General features: G+C 32.8%; 1 protein-coding gene across 5 annotated transcripts in view; it reads left to right on the plus strand.

Annotated features, from left to right (window-relative positions):
• Nucleotides 1-22,545, plus strand: part of LOC134696875 (uncharacterized) — a 48,839-nt gene extending 26,294 nt beyond the window's left edge. For 4 of the 5 annotated variants that reach the window (XM_063558850.1, XM_063558856.1, XM_063558836.1 and 1 more), the window contains 2 exons: nt 9,651-9,815; nt 21,642-22,545. In XM_063558850.1, coding sequence (XP_063414920.1) covers nt 9,651-9,815; nt 21,642-22,029 — 553 coding nt within the window. In that variant the 3' untranslated portion in view covers nt 22,030-22,545. The remainder of the gene's footprint in view (nt 1-9,650; nt 9,816-21,641) is intronic. The other variant, XM_063558842.1, reaches the window with a different exon arrangement.
• The last annotated feature ends 385 nt before the right edge of the window (nt 22,546-22,930 follow it).

Raw genomic sequence — 22,930 nt, forward strand, 5'->3', positions numbered from 1 at the left:
CAGCCAACGACAACAATATAAATCATAGGTTTTCATCAGCACTCAATCATCCAACAAAAAACAACAAGCACAGTTACATGGATCAATCATGAATACACAAATATATAGCCTTCAATTGGGTACTATCTCATAAAAGATGTATTCTACTGTAATACTTCCTTAATAATCTCATCATAGATACCAGGATCAAAATTCTATATTTACGCCAGACGAATTTAAAGAGCATTGAGGACCAAATAATCGTTAAAGTTTTGCCAAATACAGCTACGGTAATCTATTCCTGAGGTCAGCAGTCCTTATATCATAAGTTTGCTTTACCAAGACAGGGTCTTATATAGAATATCAATGTATCTGCTTCTTTTCCTATAAAGAATGTATAATCGAACCTCAAAGATAATCACATCCCAAGGGTTGACTGAGGTTAAGAAATGTCATGGTATAGTTCCTATAAAAGCCTTGCTAAAGTAGGGTGGTCGTGAGAATATGTAGGATGAATAAATCCTATTTCACAACCGATCGAAATGGGGACATTAAATCTAATACATCGCGTAGGTACAGTGCCACAAAATCTGCACATTTAAGCACCCTTGTGATCTCTCTGGGGCCATGGTCCTTGGTGAACTAATGCATGCTAAAGTTTTACCCCTATCCATCATTCCCACCATCTTTTCCATTGGTAGTCCAATTTCTCTGCTAGTTAACTCAGTCTATTCGCCACTGAATGTAAATCAAACAACAATCAATCAATCATTTCAATGAATAATCTGAGTATCTGAGTTTGTTTTCTTTCTTTTCTTTGTTTCTCATTCTCTTTTTCTTTTTTATTCATCGAAATAGAATTTCATTGTCTTTCAGAATTATTCGTGATTTTTGTGTTATGGTTTAAAGTTTTAAAATAGGTATCTGAGTTTTACCCACTGTTTTGGGATCATTTTACTAAATCTTCATTGTAGTAGAATCATTCGTTCTCTTATGTTCATGATGTCTTTCATTGCCCTCTACGATGTTTTATCTCATTTTTGAGCCTTTATATTTTTTTGCTACCAGGATTTAAATAGCCCATTCTTTGGAAATAAAACATCTTCCTTTATAATCAATAGAAGATACATGTAAGATATGTTTTAACTCTTGATATTTATAAATGGTTAATACCATAAAATTCACAATCATTAGCAGGGAAATGTTGAAGAAAACTATATAAATATAATCACGTTGACCAGACTTATATTATGTTTAACTTCTTAAGATCGATATAAGTAGTTATTCTCAGTCTAAAGCTTCTCTGTGGTTCCCGTCTTTAAAAACATGATAAATGGCTTCATTGATCAGCTTGGGTAAGAATTATTTACAATTCAATGAGAAACAATTTGACTATCTGTTCATGGCCTTGACCTTGTCAATCAGGAATGTTTGTATCTTGTGTTTTGTAACAACCTTAGAACTTTTTCTCTCTAACCACACGAATGTATTTTTTGGAAAGATACCTGTCGGCATCAAGGTGTTTCTAATTAGGCACATTCCGGTTATAGACATCTTTTGAGAGAGGATTCTGGCTGTGTTCCAGTTACCAAGTATTTGCATAGATTTCTAGTAAACAATTTATTTCCCATCGACACAAATCTTGAGCGCATCTTCTTCAAAGTAAGAAGAAAGTGTAATCGCTTGATTCAATGGTTCTTACGTGTACAGCGCATCTTCTTCAAAGTAAGAAGAAAGTGTAATCGCTTGATTCAATGGTTCTTACGTGTACAGCGCATCTTCTTCAAAGTAAGAAGAAAGTGTAATCGCTTGATTCAATGGTTCTTACGTGTACAGCGCATCTTCTTCAAAGTAAGAAGAAAGTGTAATCGCTTGAGTCAATGGTTCTTACGTGTACAGCGCATCTTCTTCAAAGTAAGAAGAAAGTGTAATCGCTTGAGTCAATGGTTCTTACGTGTACAGCGCATCTTCTTCAAAGTAAGAAGAAAGTGTAATCGCTTGAGTCAATGGTTCTTACGTGTACAGCGCATCTTCTTCAAAGTAAGAAGAAAGTGTAATCGCTTGATTCAATGGTTCTTACGTGTACAGCGCATCTTCTTCAAAGTAAGAAGAAAGTGTAATCGCTTGATTCAATGGTTCTTACGTGTACAGCGCATCTTCTTCAAAGTAAGAAGAAAGTGTAATCGCTTGAGTCAATGGTTCTTACGTGTACAGGTGATACAGTAAACTTAATGTTGTTGCAAAAACTATATCTGTGAATGTCATATAAATAAGAATGGTTGTTTATTTTTGGAAACCTATTATTGTTATCTAGTTAAGATCAAGGGTCGCCTCATGCTGAGATTCTTATTGATTCGTTCTAAATGTCAATTGTTTTGTATTCAGTAATACCATTCGTGATGTATTGCCTCAAAATATGTCGATTCGTGTTATTTTTTGTTCTTTTCTCTGTAATAAACTGATGTGATTTAAGACGGCATTTAAGATTAAACGACCTTGTATTCTACAGCTTTTTCCCTTTTTAGCTCACCTGGCCCGAAGGGCCAAGTGAGCTTTTCTCATCACTTGGCGTCCGGCGTCCGGCGTCGTCCGTCGTCGTCGTCGTCGTCCGTCGTCGTCCTGCGTCCGGCGTTAACTTTTACAAAAATCTTCTCCTCTGAAACTACTGGGCCAAATTTAACCAAACTTGGCCACAATCATCATTGGGGTATCTAGTTGAAAAATTGTGTCCGGTGACCCCGCCAACTAACCAAGATGGCCGCCATGGCTATAAATAGAACATAGGGGTAAAATGCAGTTTTTGGCTTATAACTCAAAAACCAAAGCATTTAGGGCAAATCTGACATGGGGTAATATTGTTAATCAGGTTAAGATCTATCTGCCCTGAAATTTTCAGATGAATCTGACATTCCGTTGTTAGGTTGCTGCCCCTGAATTGGTAATTTTAAGGAAATTTTGTTGTTTTTGGTTATTATCTTGAATATTATTTCAGATAGAGATAAACTGTAAAAAGCAATAATGTTCAGCAAAGTAAGATCTACAAATAAGTCAACATGACCAAAATGATCAGTTGACCACTTTAGGAGTTATTGCCCTTTATAGTCAATTTTTAACCATTTTTCGTAAATCTTAGTAATCTTTTAGAAAAATCTTCTCCTCTGAAACTGCTGGGCCAAATTATTTGAAACTTGGCCACAATCATCATTAGGGTATCTAGTTTAAAAATTGTGTCCGGTGACCCCGCCAACTAACCAAGATGACCGCCATGGCTATAAATAGAACATAGGGGTAAAATGCAGTTTTTGGCTTATAACTCAAAAACCAAAGCATTTAGAGCAAATCTGACATTGGGTAAAATTGTTAATCAGGTGAAGATCTATCTGCCCTGAAATTTTCAGATGAATTGGACAACCTGTTTTTGGGTTGCGGCCCCTGAATTGGTAATTTTAAGGAAATTTTGCTGTTTTTGGTTATTATATTGAATATTATTATAGATATAGGTAAACTGTAAACAGCAATAATGTTCAGCAAGGTCAGATTTACAAATAAGTCAACATGACCAAAATGGTCAGTTGACCTCTTTAGGAGTTATTGCCCTTTAAAGTCAATTTTTAACCATTTTTCGTAAATTTTATATATCTTTTACTAAAATCTTCTCCTCTGAAACTGCTGTGCCAAATTGATCCAAACTTGGCCACAATCATCTTTGGAGTTTCTTGTTTAAAAAATGTGTCCGGTGACCTGGCCATCAAACCAAGATGGCCACCACGGCTAAAAATAGAACATAGGGGTAAAATGCAGTTTTTGGCTTATAACTCAAAAACCAAATAATTTAGAGAAAATCTGACATGAAGTAAAATTGTTAATCAGGTCAAGATCTATCTGGCCTGAAATTTTCAGATGAATTGGACAATCTGTTTTTGGGTTGCGGCCCCTGAATTGGTAATTTTAAGGAAATTTTGCTGTTTTATATTGAATATTATTATAGATATAGGTAAACTGTAAACAGCAATAATGTTCAGCAAAGTAAGATCTACAAATAAGTCAACATGAACGAAATGGTCAATTGACCCCTGTAGGAGTTATTGACCTTTGTAGTCAATTTTCAATCTGCCTCCTTTGTTTAATATTCACATAGACCAAGGTGAGCGACACAGGCTCTTTAGAGCCTCTAGTTTGCTTTTGTTTTGTTTTTGCTTTTTTTTCTTCTTAATAAGTTTACTTGCTTCATAAAATATTCTGATAAACTCTTTAACGTGCTTACATTAGTTATGTATTTTTTGCAAGTGTTTTTGAACGAGATAAATTGATGGAGGGTCTATATCTATAAATAAACTTGTTGTACCCTCCCTATGTTCTTACCTATCCCGAGTCAGTAACCTCACGGGTGGAGGGTCTATATCTTTAAATAAACTAGTTGTACCCTCCCTATGTTCTTTACCTATCCCAAGTTTGGAACCTCACAGATGGAGGGTCTTTATCATTAAAAGCACTAGTTTTACCCTCTCTATGTTCTTTGCCTATCCCGGGCAAGGAACCTCACCAGTTGTTTTCTATTGCCAAACGTGTACACATGTTAATATTTTTGGTGGTATTGCCGGTCTTTTGAAAACTTTGTTGAATTTGTACCTTAAGACACGGACGAGTTAGAGCTTCGACATTACATTACAAGAACATGTCTATTTGTGAAGACCGTTGTTGACCCTTTCTTGTCTTTCAGTGCTTTTTGTTGTTGTGTTGCGTTAACGTGTATCCTACATCAGATTTGATTCATAGATATATATAGGAAGTTGTGGTATGAGTGCAAATGAGACAACTCTCCATCAAGGCAACAATTTATAAAAGTAAACCATTATAGGTCAAGGTATGGCCTTCAACACGGAGCCTTAACTCACACCGAGAGGCTAGCTATAAACGGCGGACGAACGACGAAGAAGCCAAATTGAGAAAATTCAAATGCAAACGGTTTTTAAAGAGACTAAAACAAACAATAATTGCTAAAATAAAAAATGGTCTACGCAGAGCATTTAAAAGAACAGCTATCTTGTCCAACACACAGCAGAAAATTGTTTGACTATTTCAGCACCTATAAAACCTCTCCTCCTTTCTGAAATTATACATAGTAGCAGAATACTGATTTCAATTAATCGAATTCCAGAATAATCTCTTAAACATTTGATATTTATAAGTAACGTAAGTAACTGATAATGTCTTAAAAAGCATATTTAAACCCCTCTCTTTGGGATATCAATACGATATCCATCAAACATAATTTCATTGAACCATTGCCATTTATTTCAAAGGTTTGATCATTTTTGAGATATATATCAATTTGAGTTAATTTTTATCTTATTTATGAATTTAAACATAAAGCTTTTATACCTGCATTGCCAAAGTTTGCAGTTTTGTTTTCAGCAGTTTTCGCTATTTGTCTCCAGTTAGTAAATTGAACCAACCTAAGAGGGGATAAAAAAAATCAAAGGTCAAACAACAAGTACTCATACAACCAGTTCAATCGTGATATAAATAATAGACTCTTATATATATAAAATATTTCCAAACATGTAGATTGTTATACTAACATTTTTTGACAGAATCGTTAATGTATTAAATAAGGTTAGGAAAAATCGTTAATATATTAAATCAGGTAAGTCAATACATTGAAAGTATCAGATTAGGTCAGGAGAAACCGTCGAAGTATCAGATTAGGTCAGGCGAAACCGTCGAAGTATCAGATTAGGTCAGGCGAAACCGTCGAAGTATCAGATTAGGTCAGGCGAAACCGTCAAAGTATTTGATTAGGCCAGGCAGCATCGTTAATGTATTAAATTAGGTCAAGCAAAACTGGTAATGTAATAAATTAGGTCAGACAAAACCGTTAATGTATTAAATTAGGTAAGGCAAAACTGGTAATGTGATAAATGAGGTCAGACAAAACCGTTTATGTATTAAATCAGGCCATGCAAAGCCGGTAATGTATTAAATTTGGTCAGGCAAAACATTGAAAGTATCAAATGAGGTCAGGCAAACCCGTCAATATATTAAATTAGATCAGACTAAACCGTTAAGGTATTAAACTAGATCATATAAAACCGTTAATGTATCAAATTAGGTCAAGCAAAACTGTTATTGTATTAAATAAGTTCAGGCAACACAGGAATCCGTTCTTCTCGTTACATTGAAATTTCCCAAAAATATGCTTTTTTAAAGTTTTGACAATGAAGAATTTGCTTTAACATTTATTCTGTAATGAGACCACTGCTTAAACAGCAAACTAATACTTTGTACAATTTGTCATTATATGAGTCGTAAAAGCTACATCGCTCTGGTCTAGAATCGTGTATACGTCTATAAAGTGCAATGTCCAACTATAAATTAGTTTCTTTACTGCTGACAAATAGAAAAATCAATACGAAATTACTGAAATATGTCTTCTGTGATGTTGCTACACAACGTTAAATGTGTGGTACTATCAAATCAGTAACGCGTTATTGCTACACAACGTTAAATGTGTGGTACTATCAAATCAGCAACGCGTTGTGTGATAAAAATAAAAACATACACGTAAAACTTCAAACTTTATGTAACAGATCGGTTCAGTTCAAACATTTTCTAATACTATCGTTTTTAAGCTGATATCGGTAAATAGATTATTATGGAAAAAAAACACTCCATCATTTCTATAGGCAACGTTGTCAGATGTGATTAAAGTATATTAAATCTTTTTATTACTGGTGATTATCTTACTTCGCTGTTACTGAACATTTTCAGCACGGACATAGTGGTAAAACACAAATACAACGACAATAACAAACAACATTGTGTGACCATTAGCACTGAGATACGATAAAATACGTTTTTTTCCGTTCTGAAGCAAGTGCCTGTGGTGATGAATACTAATGATGACAAAGAGGAATTTGAAAAAAATAAGGCTGTATTATTAATATATATATACATGTATACGAATTCAGGTCAAAGATAATGACTTTATTTTTAGCTCACCTGGCCCGAAGGGCCAAGTGAGCTTTTCTCATCACTTTGCGTCCGGCGTCCGTCGTCGTCGTCCGTCGTCGTCGTCGTCCTGCGTCCGGCGTTAACTTTTACAAAAATCTTCTCCTCTGAAACTACTGGGCCAAATTAAACCAAACTTGGCCACAATCATCATTAATGTATCTAGTTTAAAATTTGTGTTTTTTTACCCGGCCAACCAACCAAGATGGCCGCCATGGCTATAAATAGAACATAGGGGTAAAATGCAGTTTTTGGCTTATAACTCAAAAACCAAAGCATTTAGAGCAAATCTGACATGGGGTAAAATTGTTTATCAGGTGAAGATCTATCTGCTCTGAAATTTTCAGATGAATCAGACAACCCGTTGTTGGGTTGCTGCCCCTGAATTGGTAATTTTAAGGAAATTTTACTGTTTTTGGTCATTATCTTGAATATTATTATAGATGGAGATAAACTGTAAACAGCAATAATGTTCAGCAAAGTAAGATTTACAAATATGTCAACATGACCAAATTGGTCAGTTGACCCCTTTAGGAGTTATTGCCCTTTATAGTCAATTTTTAACCTTTTTTCGTAAATTTCCATATCTTTTACAAAAATCTTCTCCTCTGAAACTAATGGGCCAAATTAAACCAAAATTAGCAACAATCAACATTGATGTTTCTAGTTTAAAATTTGTGTTTTTTGACCCGGCCAACCATATAAGATGGCCGCCATGGCTAAAAATAGAACATAGGGGTAAAATGCAGTTTTTGGCTTATATCTCAAAAACCAAAGCATTTAGAGCAAATCTGACAAGGGGCAAAATTGTTTATCTGGTCAAAATCTATCTGCCCTGAAATTTTAAGATGAATGGGTCAACTGGTTGTAAGGTTGCTGCCCCTAAATTGGTAATTTTAAGGAAATTTTGCTGTTTTGGGTTATTATCTTGAATATTATTATAGATAGAGATAAACTGTAAACAGCAATAATATACAGCAATTTAAGACTAAAAAATAGGTCAAAATGACCAAAATGGTCAATTGACCCCCTATGAAGTTATCGTTTTTATAATCAATTTTTAACAATTTTCATAAATTTTGTGAATTTTTACTAACATTTTCCACTGAAACTACACGGACAAGTTCATTATAGATAGAGATGATTGTAAGCAGCAAGAATGTTTAGTAAAGTAAGATGTACAAACACATCAAAATCACCTAAACACAATTTTGTCATGAACTGTCTGCTTCCTTTGTTTAATTCACATATACCAAGGTGAGCGACACAGGCTCTTTAGAGCCTCTAGTTTACTCTCTCATAAAACTGATGAGTTTGTTTTTAACTGTATATGGCTAAAGATTAACATACTCTTTAATGATTCTATAATATTAACAAATGAATTGATAATGAATCTCATCTCCGACATAAATTTTACATAGTCGACAATATAAAGCATATCATCGGTTTGCTGACGCCAAAGCCTTCCCTAACCTGGGATAGTGGCGAAACAGTACAGTAAAAGAACAACCTATAAAATTCGATTGAAAAGAATTTAAGTCATCAGCTCTATACTAATCACCAAAACACAAACAAAAGCACAAGATACATAAGTTTTTTTCGTCAATTTGAATTCCTGTTCAACAATCTGTCTGTATTGGAAATCTTATATTGCAGTATCTTACAGTTACGTTATTAGAACGTCTTTGTCACTTTGATTTAAGTTAATCAATTAAGATTCTAAGCGAAACTTATTTCAGTATATAAGAATGCGATTTATAGAATTCGATATGGCGCCCACGTTCAAAAATACAAAATACGTTAGTTATATTTGATTGAATTTAGCTAAAATTCAGAACTGATAAAGCACTGTAATTGTATGGTCACGAACTAGTTGTCGACCTTGATAACAAACTGTCCATTAATGACACTTTACATTCGATTATAACGTATTATACATCATTATATTCTGATTATCTAATACCATTGATTTATCTCATCCGACAGGTGGGAATACAGTGGATTAACTAAGTATACTAATAACACTCTAAAACATTTATTATTATCTGTGCCTTTCATGCTAATGCAGGTTTCCATTCTCTTAGTATCAAAAGAAAAATGGAAAATCTTTGGCTAAAGCAAATGCATAAAAGGTCTATAAAGGCTTCATTTGTAAAAAGTTGGCCGATCTGCAACCGATTTGCAACTTGAAAAAGTCTACAAATCACTCAACCGTTATGCTCGAATCAAAAAAGTTAAAAGGGTCTATGAGGACCCAATATTCCGAAAGGTGAATGATGGTGTACTCACATCCGGTATCATTTTGCCTGATGTAAGATTCATTTATTTAGAAGTGAGCACCAGCTTATAAAATATTGTATAGATATAAGTTTATTTACTAAAAGATACAGATTAGTATGAGGGAGATCTCATTCGGGTACGAGTACGAATATCATGTAAAGATACAGATGAGAATGAGGGAGATCTCATTCGGGTACGAGTACGAATATCATGTAAAGATACAGATTAGTATGAGGGAGATCTCATTCGGGTACGAGTACGAATATCATGTAAAATTCGATTGAATTATGAAAAAATGCCACATGTTTATCAACGACTGCATTTTTATGTAAGGTTTGTTTATTTCCTTTAGCAATGACACTATTGTTTATTTTCTATAGCCATGACACTATTTTAAAGAATAAAGTGACATTCTGTGATACTCCTAAAGACAACACTCCTCCTCAAGCCAGTGAGCAAAGTGTTGACCAAACGATAACATATTCCGAGATTCTGATACTAGACAGCCCTCCGGCGGGACATAAAAATATTAAACGAACTCCAAGGTAAGGTAACCTTGTAGTGGAAAACCTGCATGGAGTGGTTAGGTCAAACTTAGTTACTGTTGTATTTTGTGATGAATTGACTCGTTTTCTTTAAAACTCTGCATGACTTTATAACCCATTAAGATATTTGGAAATTCCTTGTTGTACCCGTCTGATATTTGGAAATTCTTTGTTGTACCCATGTGTTACAATGGTTATGTACTGTGCTTGCATGAAATCAAATGCTGTTTAAAGTTTCTTGTGTTTTCTGCATAATTACTTTTGTATATTGAAAACGTGAGGCTTGCCGAGTTCCTTAAATTTTACGTTATCAGGCATGGTTGCATTTTTGTGACTTCATGATGGAAAGTTTTCTGAAAGACATAAACATTTGACGTCCAAATTAAATGTTGACAAATGGTGAACAAAGATAAAACTGACCACAGGTTGATTATAAACAAATAATCAACCAGTTGGGAAAGCAATAATTAAGTAAGAATTACAGAAATATTTTTATGGGAAATATTATCTCTCTTTTAACGTCACAACCTGCTGCTATCAGACAGTTAACAAAATTTTAATTACAAAAAGCAAAAATAACGAGTAAGTAAATGTTTGTTTATTTAGCACACATCTTTCCAATTTGATAGAAATGTCTAATCTCAGCTAAATTAGAGATTTAATTAACTGATAAGAGCAGGTGAAAATAATCGAAATATTTTATTTCTATAGCAACAATAAATGGTATGCGTTAATGATGGCTGACAAAAGGTAGCTCCAAATTCATTCTCTAATGAAGAAAGGAATGGCTATTTGCACATGTCCATTTATAGCGCGAAGAAAAGAACAATTATCCATATTGAATTCTAATCACAATGCATTTGAAGTGAGTACATAGAGGGTAATTTTACAGACAGAATCGATATCCTCTTTATTCCATTCTACACAAGTTGTCTTGGTCTGTGAAAGGTCGAATGGGGCAATTATTAGTGCAGAGAGCGAGCAAGCCGTATTCATGATTTATATATATAGACTGTTATTTTGATACAAAAAACATGTGCATAAATATACCTTATTAAAATAAATGCACTTTTAACCCGAATAGGTTTGATGTCATACAAGTGAGAGGTTTAGTGATGTATAACAACGTTAAATTCACCATTTTTTTACATTTGAAAATGCCAATATCAAATCAGGAATATGACAGTTGTTATCCATTCGTTTGATGTGCTTTACCATTTGATTTTGCCATTTAATAAGGACTTTCCGTTTTGAATTTTCCTTGGAGTTAAGTATTTTTGTGATTTTATTTTATACATGAAAAAAAAACAAACACAGAAAAATAAGTTTAACACCAGTCTATCATCATTTGATACAGAAATATTTGTAAAGTGTACAATAAACACAACTGAGCTAAAAACCACCTCAGTATATCAAAAATATAATAAATATAGTAGTTTGTATGTTAGCACAACCGTCAGAGTCGAACTGCCTACTTAACACTTTTCATTGCAGTATTTTTTTGTAAACACTTGCTGGCTTGTTTTAGGCGTAAAATCGTTCGTTATTCTTCAATTAATTTTTCTTTTCATCTTGCCTTTTGTGAAGTGTATTCTGCTTTTGCATTGTCAGTAAAACATGTCACTTGATTTTGTTCTTTTAACTTGCGATTTATTATTTTGTTGTTTCTTTGTTTAATTGTACAGGGTTTGACATTGATATGTTTTTTCTGTTTGTATTTGTATGAAGTTATTGTCAAATGTTGTTCTGCCGTGTCTTTATATCTGTCGACATTGTTCTGTTATTCTGTTTAACTTTAAATGCAGAAAGAAGTTCTCGTCCATTGTTGTTATGAAGTCTTTATATCTGTCGACAATGTTTGTTGTTCTCAGTGTCTTTTTCTCTTTAGTATTGGTTTGCTGTTTTGTGGTACATTGATGACGCTATTTAACCTCTCTCGACAATTAATTCTAAAATGTTCGGTTTGTGTGGTGTGTCTTGTTGTTTTTCCTGTCGTGGTGTGTCATGTTTAACAGATAAAGAAAACTAAAGAACTTGCTATTGTAAAGCAGTGACATGTAAGTTGTTGTTCTGTTAGAAAAGTTAATTCTCAGTGAATTCCTTTTAAGACTGTTCATGTCATGGCGTAAAAGTATATTGTTCTTTAGCTTATAGCAATCACACACGGTCTCCTGATTTTCATAGTAATGACTACAGAGTTAAATCAGCCGTGAATACTTTCTCCAGTTCTTTTTTCAATTTTAAAACTTTTTTTCATTACTAATTGATGCCAAATAACAACTCTCGCCATCGTACCTTTTATCATAGAAATCCTTGCTGTAATTTAAAAACAAATCATGGTAACGATAGGTGTTAAGTCAATCTCCAATTGACTCGAATTATCAGGATATTGAATGAGCACAACACATTTTAAAAGCGGTACGATGAAACGAATTGATATCCAGTAAGGATTACACTTTGACCAGTAAGCACTATCTTTTATAAAAGCAGTATTGTTGACGAACCAGATATATGTTATCGGTAATGTTCAGTATAATTAGATATATTGGTAATAATTAGGTATTGATAATTGGCTAATAACTTCATGCTTATCACATATAATCTGTTATTTCGATCACAAGTACAAACACCTTAGTGTATAGAGGGTTTGTTACATCTTCTGTATGGACATTCCTTTCTCTGTTGTGTTGCTGACGGAAATAGAACTCTTACATTCCAATTGTAACATCATCGAATCTATGATAACTCAAATCACGACATAACTCGTTTCTTATGATTAATATCAATAAACATTTCTTGTTTATATTCAGCGGGTAGGAGACGACGCAAAAGAGAAGTTTAGTTGAAATACACTCAATGAATCAAAGGCTATCATTGATGAATACATTTATAAGTCATTGTGGATTCTTGCCTGTACCAAGTCAGGAATGTGACAGTTGTTATCCATTCGTTTGATGTGTTGAGCTTTTGACTTTTGAGTAGTTTTTTCCTTTTTGAATTTTCCTCGAAGTTTAGTATTTTTGTGATTTTACTTTTTATTGTTTTATTTTCACTGACTTAGACAAATTTGATATAGTAAATTAACTTAGTGTTGACAATATTCACTTTGATACTAAAAATACACCCCACGACACTTACTAGGATAAGCATAGGTCTGTTCTATGTTCCTTTTGAATTTAACCCAAAGATAAAGAACTGGATCTTTCATTACTGTATTGGATACCTAAACTACATAAGTGTCCTTACAAACAACGGTATATTTATTGCTGGGTCTTCCAAGTGCTCCACGAAACCTCTTTCTAAATTATTAACATCAATTTTATCAGCAATCAAAGCCAGGCTTCAAAGTTATTGTGAAACTGCCTATTCTAAAGGTGATGTGAATAATAAAAAAAATTCAAAGAATACATACTTTCTAAGACTCTTTCATCTTGTAATAGTATTATGCGGGAACTTGGTCTTGACTTTGTGATTCGTGTTGTAGTCTTTCTTTCATGGTTTTATCGATTCTTTTTGCGGGGAACTGCTCACATAGACGTTACATTGTTTGAGGCTTGGACTCGGCATGACAACGGACCTTTAAAAGACAATCCAGTCTGCTAACTACATTTTATTCTGGTTCACAGTCTAGTCATATATTTACACTAGTTACAATAAAGATTACATAACTTTTCCATCATAGTTATACATCAAATATTTCGCGATATCAATCGAACAATAATACAAAACCCGACAATAGTATACGCGCCATAAATGAACAGTCGTGTAATCTGTTATCTCCCCTTATTTCGTTTTTCATTTTAATATTCAGTCAAATATCAAATTAAGAATTGTATTTTCAAAAGTTATTAATACGAATAAGTTAATTTCTTTTTATATGTTAAGAATATTTTATACAAATCATTTACCTAAATTTTATCTCAAACTTTGCCTCTTATTTATTTAAACTGTACCACGATTTTACTTGTGAATGTGATTAAAATTACTTTACTGGAAAACATCTTTTAATTCTTTAAACTCGTTTCTGCTAAAATTTATAAGATAAACTATTAAACAAATTTAACATTTTTACTCACCTTTAAAAGACAATCCAGTCTGCTAACTACATTTTATTCTGGTTCACAGTCTAGTGAACCAAATAGTTTTGCACGACTTTATATAGCAGACTGGACTTAATTTGACACGTAATATGTTGTTACTCATTACAATAGCTTTCTCTGATCTCTTTTAATAAACAATGGATTTTTGTCGGTTAAAGGCAGAATTACTTAATCTTAATTGTTCAAGTCTATTAATTTTAAAAGTATATACAATTATCTTTATGCCTTCGAAGCTGACACATTTATCAATTAGCTGGGGGACATGTTTGAGACAACGTTATCAAATATGCTTAAAAGATTAAACACTTTAATTACATTTATATTTTTAGGAAATTGTTCTATAAACAAGTAAAACTTTCTTTGATTTATTTTATTTACGTTTATTTTTCTGTCATTTAATTTTACAATTAATTGACAAATATTCTCTTTAACTTCTGTGCAATTCTTCAATTATTCACCAACGCTTTACTTTTAATTTATTTATAAATCTTATCTTTAAATATCACTCATTTTTGCATCATTATAATAGTATTAAACATTTGACTTTTCTAAACAAGAATTCCCAATTCCAAACTAAAAGACAAATTGAAAGAGTTACTGTTGCTTTGTTTCGTAAAAAGGAATGACCAACGTTGATACAAGTATCATGTCTTAGAAAGGGATAAATTCGTTTTGAATTTTCCCCGAAGTTCAGTATTTTTGTGATTTTACTTTTTTCTTACTTTGTAAAAAAATCACTCTGATTAAAACACAACAAAAAATATCTCTGGAACTGACATTATCAAGATGCTGTATTTCTTGATTGACAACTTTTTTGTTACGTTTTGGGGACGTGTTTTCAACAAACTATCGGCATTACCATTGGAACCAATTGTGCTCCACTTCTTGTTTCCTTATTCCTATGAGGCTGGCTTCATACAGAGACTTCTAAAGGAGAAAGAAAAGAAGTTAGCAATATATCCTTTAACTTTAATTTCCGCTATATTGATGATGTTCTCTCAATGAATAATTCAAAATTTGGTGACTGTTGAACGCATCTATCTCATCGAACTTTAGATAAAGAGTTCAACAGATACAGTTATGTCTGCCTCATATTTGATTTACATCTAGAAATTGACAATTAGGGTCAGTTGAAAACAAAACGTTACGACAAAAGAGATGATTTCAGCTTCCCAATTGTAAACTTTCCATTTCTACGTAGCAACATTCCAGCAGTTTCGTAATTACAATCCCATTCCCATATCTAGAATGTAACCTATCGTATTGGACTATTTACCGGGTTTGTAATAACATGAGCAGCAAGATGGGTGCAACAAGTGGGCTGGATCTGCTTACCATTCCGGATTACCTGAGTTCACCTCAGTTTTTGGTGGGGCTCGTATTGCTTAGTCTATAGTTTTCTATGTTGTGTCTTGTGTACTGTTATTTGTCTCTTTGTTTCTTTCTTTTCTTAGCCTTGGATTTGTCAGGTCTATGAGTTTGAATGTTCCTCTGGTATCTTTCACCCCTCTTTTATAAGAAAGATAAGTAATTTTTATCATCCACAAGTAAAATATCTCCTCTAAAAAAAATCGTTGGCCTCAGTTGCGTTTCTTTTTTTACCCGTCACCTACTACTATAATTATAAATCGCAGTAGAGTAGTAGTATAGTAGTACAGTATAAATTTACTACTCCCAGTTTATTAGACGAGTGTAATTCATGACCCCATAACTCGTCTTTTTTATCTCTAGCCATCATTTGGTGAAATAGCTGTAATTAAAAGTGTACCTCTAAGCACACATAACTTTCTTCAATGGCGGTTTAACAGGAACACATCGTATTAAGTGCCTCTATTAACAATATCTTTTATAATAGATTTCAAAGATCAGTAAGTTCAAACTCTTTCTTTTTTAAGAACATTAGACAAGCCGTTTCAATTAATTTAACTGTTTGATCGTTAGAATTGATTCTTTATAGTTGTATACCTTTATATCCATGTGGAAACAAGTGAATGAAGTCAATTAACAAACATTATGGTAAAATGTATCCCGATCTATCAAATGAACACGTATATACTATACCAACTCCGTGGTTGGGATTTATAACAAGTACTTTGATGCTAAGTCTCACTCCCATATGTTCACCCTGAACTTGACTCACAATTCCGACCCTGGAATTACAGCATATTTTTACTGATTAAGATCAATTATTTTCATATTTGATAAGTCCTTATACGAGAACATTCTATAGTACCCTTGAAGATTATATCGTCGTTCTCTTCCATCTTTATTGTGTTCGTTTTTAATTAACCTTGGATGATAATGTTAAGAGTATTTACCAATTGAGTAATAGCCTTCAAACACTGCAAGTCTTTTCTGATATTTTATCTCTTTCAATATTTGTACCTTAATCATATTTAACTTGCAATATTTAAAACAGTTGATTGTAATTTTTGTCCCAAAAGCTATACTTCATGTATGGTTTCCATGATTAAAACTTTCGGGTTTGATTATTTGACCGAAAACCCGTCAGTGAGCTAACGTTTACACTAGCCATTTGTCCATTCGTATTTGATGTGTTTTGTTATTTGATTTTGCCATTTGATTATGTACTTTCCGATAAAAAAAAATTCCTCCGAGTTCAGAATTTTTTTTTTTCTAGCCTTAGTTCTGTTTTATTCTAATATTTTCATCCTGTTGCAAGAAGGATAACTCAATTGTTTTTTTTTGCGATTTGCATAATCATTGGGATTTATAGAAAATCTTTTACAGATTATATTGAATATTATTTATTGTAGTACTGTCTCGTTGACCCTTACCAATTATATATGGGATAGAGTCTATATATATGTTTTTAATATCCATAACAGTCGGAATGTTGATTGTTGGTGGGATTTCATTCACTTAAATTAAGAAGAAAAAAATGTCACTGGGGTAGTGGTAAACATGGTTTTGTCTTTTTAAATTTTGAGGCAGTTACTTTCAAACTATATCAATAAACTTTAATGTACATGCATAATGTATGGTAATTTCTAAAATCAAAAGACTGCACAAATATCTACAAGTCAACCAAACGGCGTTTCCGTCACAGAATGGGTCCAAATTTAGGATTAAAAAAGATATCTATACTGATCGACATAAGAATTATAGCTAGTGGCATTTCACTAGAAATATGAAAACTTCAATCATATTCATTTTGATTTTAAAAAGCATAACATGCATGTACATCAAATTAATATAATACAATTCTTTTTTGTACCTTGAAAATAAAATCCTTATACAATATCAGATTTCCACACTCACACACTTACAAAGCCTGAATTAATTGCTTAGATATTTTTCGTTTAGCCATATCTTTCACAGCCGATATAACAATCAAATTTGAGTTTCGTTTTAGTTATTTAATTTTGTAAAAAGTTCTTTAAAACCTTCATCCTTTAATTTTGAAAATTTTGGTGTCTAATGGATTAGAGTTGGAACGGTAGTTGTTGAAAGTTTCTGAATTCGTTTTAAACATTTTTTTCTGACCAGATTTATAAAAAAAAACAAATTAACAACTAACTGCTGGTCTGATAATAGTGTCGACGCATCTATTATCAACACTACAGTTGTCGGCGGACATTATATATTATATATGCAATGCCCTATTAATTCTTGTTTTAGTATCATTGTTATTTGTCAGTCAAGGAAACAGATTAATGATATAGAGTGACTGACATACAAGTGAGAGGTTTAGCTAGCTATAAAACCAGGTTTAATCAAACTTTTTTTTATAAAGGAAAATACCTGTGCCAAATCACGAGTTTTTATCTATTCTTTTGATGTGTTTGAACTTTTGATTTTGCCATTTGAATAAGAACTTTCCGTTTTGAATTTTCCTGGGAGTTCAGTATTTTTGTTATTTTACATTTTTCATGGCTTTTAAAACAGCTTTTGATGAGGCAATTCTTGATTCTGATTATATCAATTTCGAATAATACAAATACCCTTAGATTGGTTTAAACTAAAACCTTGACCTTTCAAAAAACAATACTGGCTTCTTATGTTTACAAAACTCTTGAGTTTTTATTATCTTATCATTTAGAAGTCTGATATGACTCTTTAACTGTTTTTATCAATCAAATAGATTTTTAAGTATCAACACCCTATCATTTTTTAAGGAAAAATCTATGGATTCAAATTGCATATATCATATAATATATGATTAAGACAAATTAAAACAGTCCTATTTTTTCGCAGATTTAAATGTTCACCTATTTTGGAAGAACTCTTTATATAATTTCGGAAACTAATAGATAAATACATTTTTTCTCTCGATTATCGGTACTTGTTCAAAGTGTTATTGTGTTCTTATATTTGTCTTTATAAATTATTACTTTTTATGGTCTATTTTTGCCATATTCAGTTGACGTGACTCGTTACTTACACATCCCGTCATTGTGTTAATGTGCTTTGTATGTGGTAAAATGTTGTATTCTTGTTTTTCGTTTTTGCTTATGTGCTTTGTCTATATATAAGCCGTTTTGTTTTACTTTGTTGACATATTTGTTTGTTTTTGTGGCGATTAAGATTATAACACAATGTTGACTGCTGTACCCCTATTTTTGACATTTCAACTAATTTGTCTGTTTATTTTGTTCACACACTGTTGTCAATACAATGGAATTTTATGCGACTGTCATACACATTAGAGGTTTATCTAGCTATTAAGCCAGGTTTAAGCCGTTTTATGTTTTTGAGCTTTGGATTTTGCCATTTGATTAGGGACTTTCTGTTTTGAATTTTCCTCAGATTTCGGTATTTTTTGTTTTTTTTACTTTTTGCCTTGATGACGTATTACACGACGGGTGTATCATGTGGAGCAGGGTCTTCTTACCTTTCTGAAACACTTGATACCACTCCTGGTGTTCGTGTTGCTATTTATATATAAGGTACTGTACAGACTGTTGGAAGTTTTCAACTTATGAGCTCAAATGCCCACTTAACGTCTTCCTCCTTAAGATCTTAAAATATATCTTTAGTTTATTTTACACGGCACTACCAAGAGGGATATTTCAAACTTTATCCTATTGTTTCTTTCTAATTGACGAAAACATTTTCATTTATTTTTCATTTTACACCTTTTGCGCCTGTTCGAGTTTACCTCATTTCTGCATTATTCCTCTCTCCTTTCGAAGAGCCCGTAGAAGCAGTCATGATTTGTTGCAGTATGTCCACTTTCCTCCTACAATATCATATCCTCCAATATATCTGTGTTTATACAACAGTAATCATACGAATCGATTTCATTCGACTTAACGGTATGATTTATGACCTGTAGCATGTGTCAGAGGTTGGAAATATGAAACCTGGCTCACCAGAATCCATTCGGAATCCAGTCGATAGTAGGATCTTATCTAAGGTATTCCGATAACACAATTCTTTCTCAGTAGCCGTCAAATGCTGTAATAATACGTAACGAAAGATAATTGCATAGGTCAAATATTTGTTTATTTCAAAAACATTTTGTTTTCTTATCTGAAATAGACCGGAAGCGCGTTTACTGGAAGATAACGAGGCTTCTGTAGTAATAGGATGTTGCATTGAATATTTGAAGGCCTATGTGTGTTTTATTACATCAACAATTAGTGATACCTAGCTAGATCTTATGCGACAGACGTTTTTCTGCTATTCGCCATCTTTAAGCAAAAAACAAATATCAGGTAGCGGTCATAAATTATCATCAATAAGGTTGTTATAGAAACAGGACTTACAAATGCTGGCTTTATAATGGAAGGTCATGACGAGGAGGGGTAAGATTTTATGCATTTTTTCCATATAACAAATATTTACGTTTATTATCAGTTAACGGTTCATAGAGCACATTGATCTAAAGGTAGTCATTATCAATAATGTGAGAACAAATATTTATCAATAGAAGGTTTGTGTTGTACATCATTTTGAAGTAATATATTAGGTTGATGTTTAACGCGAAATTACAGAAGGAAGGGTTATCTTACAGAATCGATGATAAACGGCAAGTAATGAAACGGAAAAATTATAAATTCCTAACACCTGTTGCCAAGAATGTAATGATCGATTGAACTTAAAACATGTAAAATATATAAATTATAAATCATTCACATACAACATATTGATGGTTCAATCATCACCATATGAAGAGGCGTCAACCCAACATAATTATTGGGAGATCTGTGTCATTCGCTTTGTTAGTATGAAATAACAAATATTTGCACTGAAGATGCTTAAAAGATAGTTGGTATTTTATCCAATTATGACACACCCATCCCTCAACAGATTGCAGCCCAGCTGGGTTAATTAGATCTAGCCGTGTGTATCTCTACATAAATACTGATAAATACTGTAACACAAACACACTTATACCACGGTACTGTTAAGAACACAATCATTTCATCTTCAGAAGTCATGGCATTTTTTCAAAAAATGTTCAAGGACTTAGACAGAATTGTTTGTGTACAGACTCTCTGTCAATACAAATAATGTGTTTATCTGAGTATTAATGATAGGTTCATTCTCCGTGACAACTACGAGTGATCTCACCGGTTTGATCCTCCCAATGATGCCATCAACACGTGTGCATGTTCTATGTAATTAATCTGCATGCATTTAATTAGTGTGTGTTGTGTTTGACATTGTGTGTATTTAATTATGGGAATGTTCTATTACTATTTATTATTGATAGAGAATAAATGTAGAATTGGGAACCGTATTGATTTGTAGTATATTAGCTGGGATTGAGTTTCTGACTGACATCAACAGATAATAGACCAACAGAATCCAGCCACTTATGTTTTAACTGAAGGCTTTACAATAATGAACAAAATGGAAAATCATACATGGTAGCTTTAAGTATCCAGACAGACAATGGCAAAAATAACTTATAAATTAAAGATTTGCATTATTATAATAATAATGTTAATATTACTTTGTAATATGTACTTGATCAGGAACAGAATTAAAAAAAAAGAATGTTCTCTATGCCGGTAAAGTTTTAGGACAAGTGTTGTGCGATCTTTTAATTACTCATTTAAACTTTGAATGAACAAAAGGAGGAAACCCAATCGAAACCTTCCTCACTCGTGTATATTTATAAATAAACTTTTCTATTGGTTTCTATACTTGTTTCGATTGAGAACACAGATCAATAGTTTAAATCTGACCAAATATGCTAATAAATTTATTTTAGTAACACATACGAGTCTATTACTAGTATATTATACATCAGTTGATCATTTTTTAGAACTCTGTTAAAACTCACATTGGAACGACTAATATCCATATACAAGATCACTGAGACACAAAGGCGTCAGACTATTGATTGTTCACAAGTGATTGCTGAGGATGATGCCAAAATATGTCGTATTGATCCCGGATTACACAACAATCAGGATTATTAGCCGTAGGCGACAGATTTGTAACTATATCCCACATCAATTACAGGCATGGTAAACATATTTTCCCAGTGAAAATTGCATCCAGAAAATCCAGAATTTCAACAAATCTAGCAACAGCTTCATTCCGGAACATCCTATGTTAAATTTCTTTTATAATAATTTAACAAATTTCTGTAAAAATTTTAATCCAACTACCTGTATCATGAACGCAGTAGTCAATTCTAAGGTCGATAGTTTTTTATATTTCGTAGCCCACAATTGTTTTAGTGTGCATTTCATATCCAAATAGAGATAAAATATCATATTTTAATATCTGCTTATTTTATTTTCAGTTTAGAAAGCCGGGATAACCCATTTGTTCCGGGTGGCAGTCTTGATCAAGAAGCTTCGGATATCCTCAAGAGGGCTACGATAATTCGGGATCAATTTATATTAAGTGAACATAGAAAATATAGTGATATAGAACAAAATCCAGCACCCGAAAATACCGACATTAGAAATGATGTACACAATACATGTGAGAATTCAAATAAGGATATTGTAGAGGAGACTATTCTGCAACAAAGTACAAACAGTACGCAGGCGCTTCCGGAAACTAAACTAAATGGCAAAACTATATCGACGGATTCTCAGCCAGTGGATATTAATCAGAAAGACGGAACACTGGACAGATCACTGAAAGATAAAAAGAAACAAAAAAAATGTTGTAGTGTTATGTAGCATTATCAAGGAATCATTTCGTGATGCGGATTTACATTAGCTTCCAATTTCACTTGCGTTATCTGGTTTAAAAGGGAATATGCGCGTGATGGTCCTGGATGGTGAAGCGTGAATCGGTGGAAGTGTCGTGCCATAAAAGAATGGAAGAAAATGTCTGGCTTCCTATCGCTCCGTCAACAAACAGGTTATGTGTTCAACATAATTGTACATTCATTAATTAATTACGCATTAAATTTAGTCTTCATAAGAGTCAAAATACCAATACAAATCCAGATCTGTGAGGTATACACGTCTTATACACGTTACTTTCGCATTTAGTAAACCATTTCATTGTATGTTAATTGCTGTAAATTTCTTTAGGCAATACATAAACGGTGGATTCACGAGAAGAAGGACGATACTTAATAACTATGAAAACTACAATTAGCTTTCACTTGCAAATTACCAAATATGGTGAATCAAAAATATATGTTGCTTATGTTTATTTCAAGTTAAATAAAATGAAATATATTTTTGCACCAGTTTCGATGCACTTTCGAAGGAACACGTGATGTTGGTGTTTATTTCTCAGAACAGCATCGAGATAGTTAACTGATCTTCAAATTTGTTTTCCTGCAAAACCAAAATGTTCACCATTTTATAATCCATATTTCCTGTTATTCAAGTTCCAAAACAAAGAAGACAGTGGTAAATCTTTGAAAGCCAGGCGATGAATAATACACGTATTTTGGTCCTAGAATAAATAGAAAGCAATCATTTGATAGAATAAGAGGCGATCTTACACAGACACAAATTCTCTAGAGTACAAAACACAAAATACAAAAAAATAAGACAACCAACCTCTGCAGAGGTCATCATGACTTGGGACAAGCTCATGAACATGAGGCATGGTGTTTTTATC

The sequence above is a fragment of the Mytilus trossulus genome, chromosome 1, assembly GCF_036588685.1.
Source record: "Mytilus trossulus isolate FHL-02 chromosome 1, PNRI_Mtr1.1.1.hap1, whole genome shotgun sequence".
Lineage (NCBI taxonomy): Eukaryota > Metazoa > Mollusca > Bivalvia > Mytilida > Mytilidae > Mytilus > Mytilus trossulus.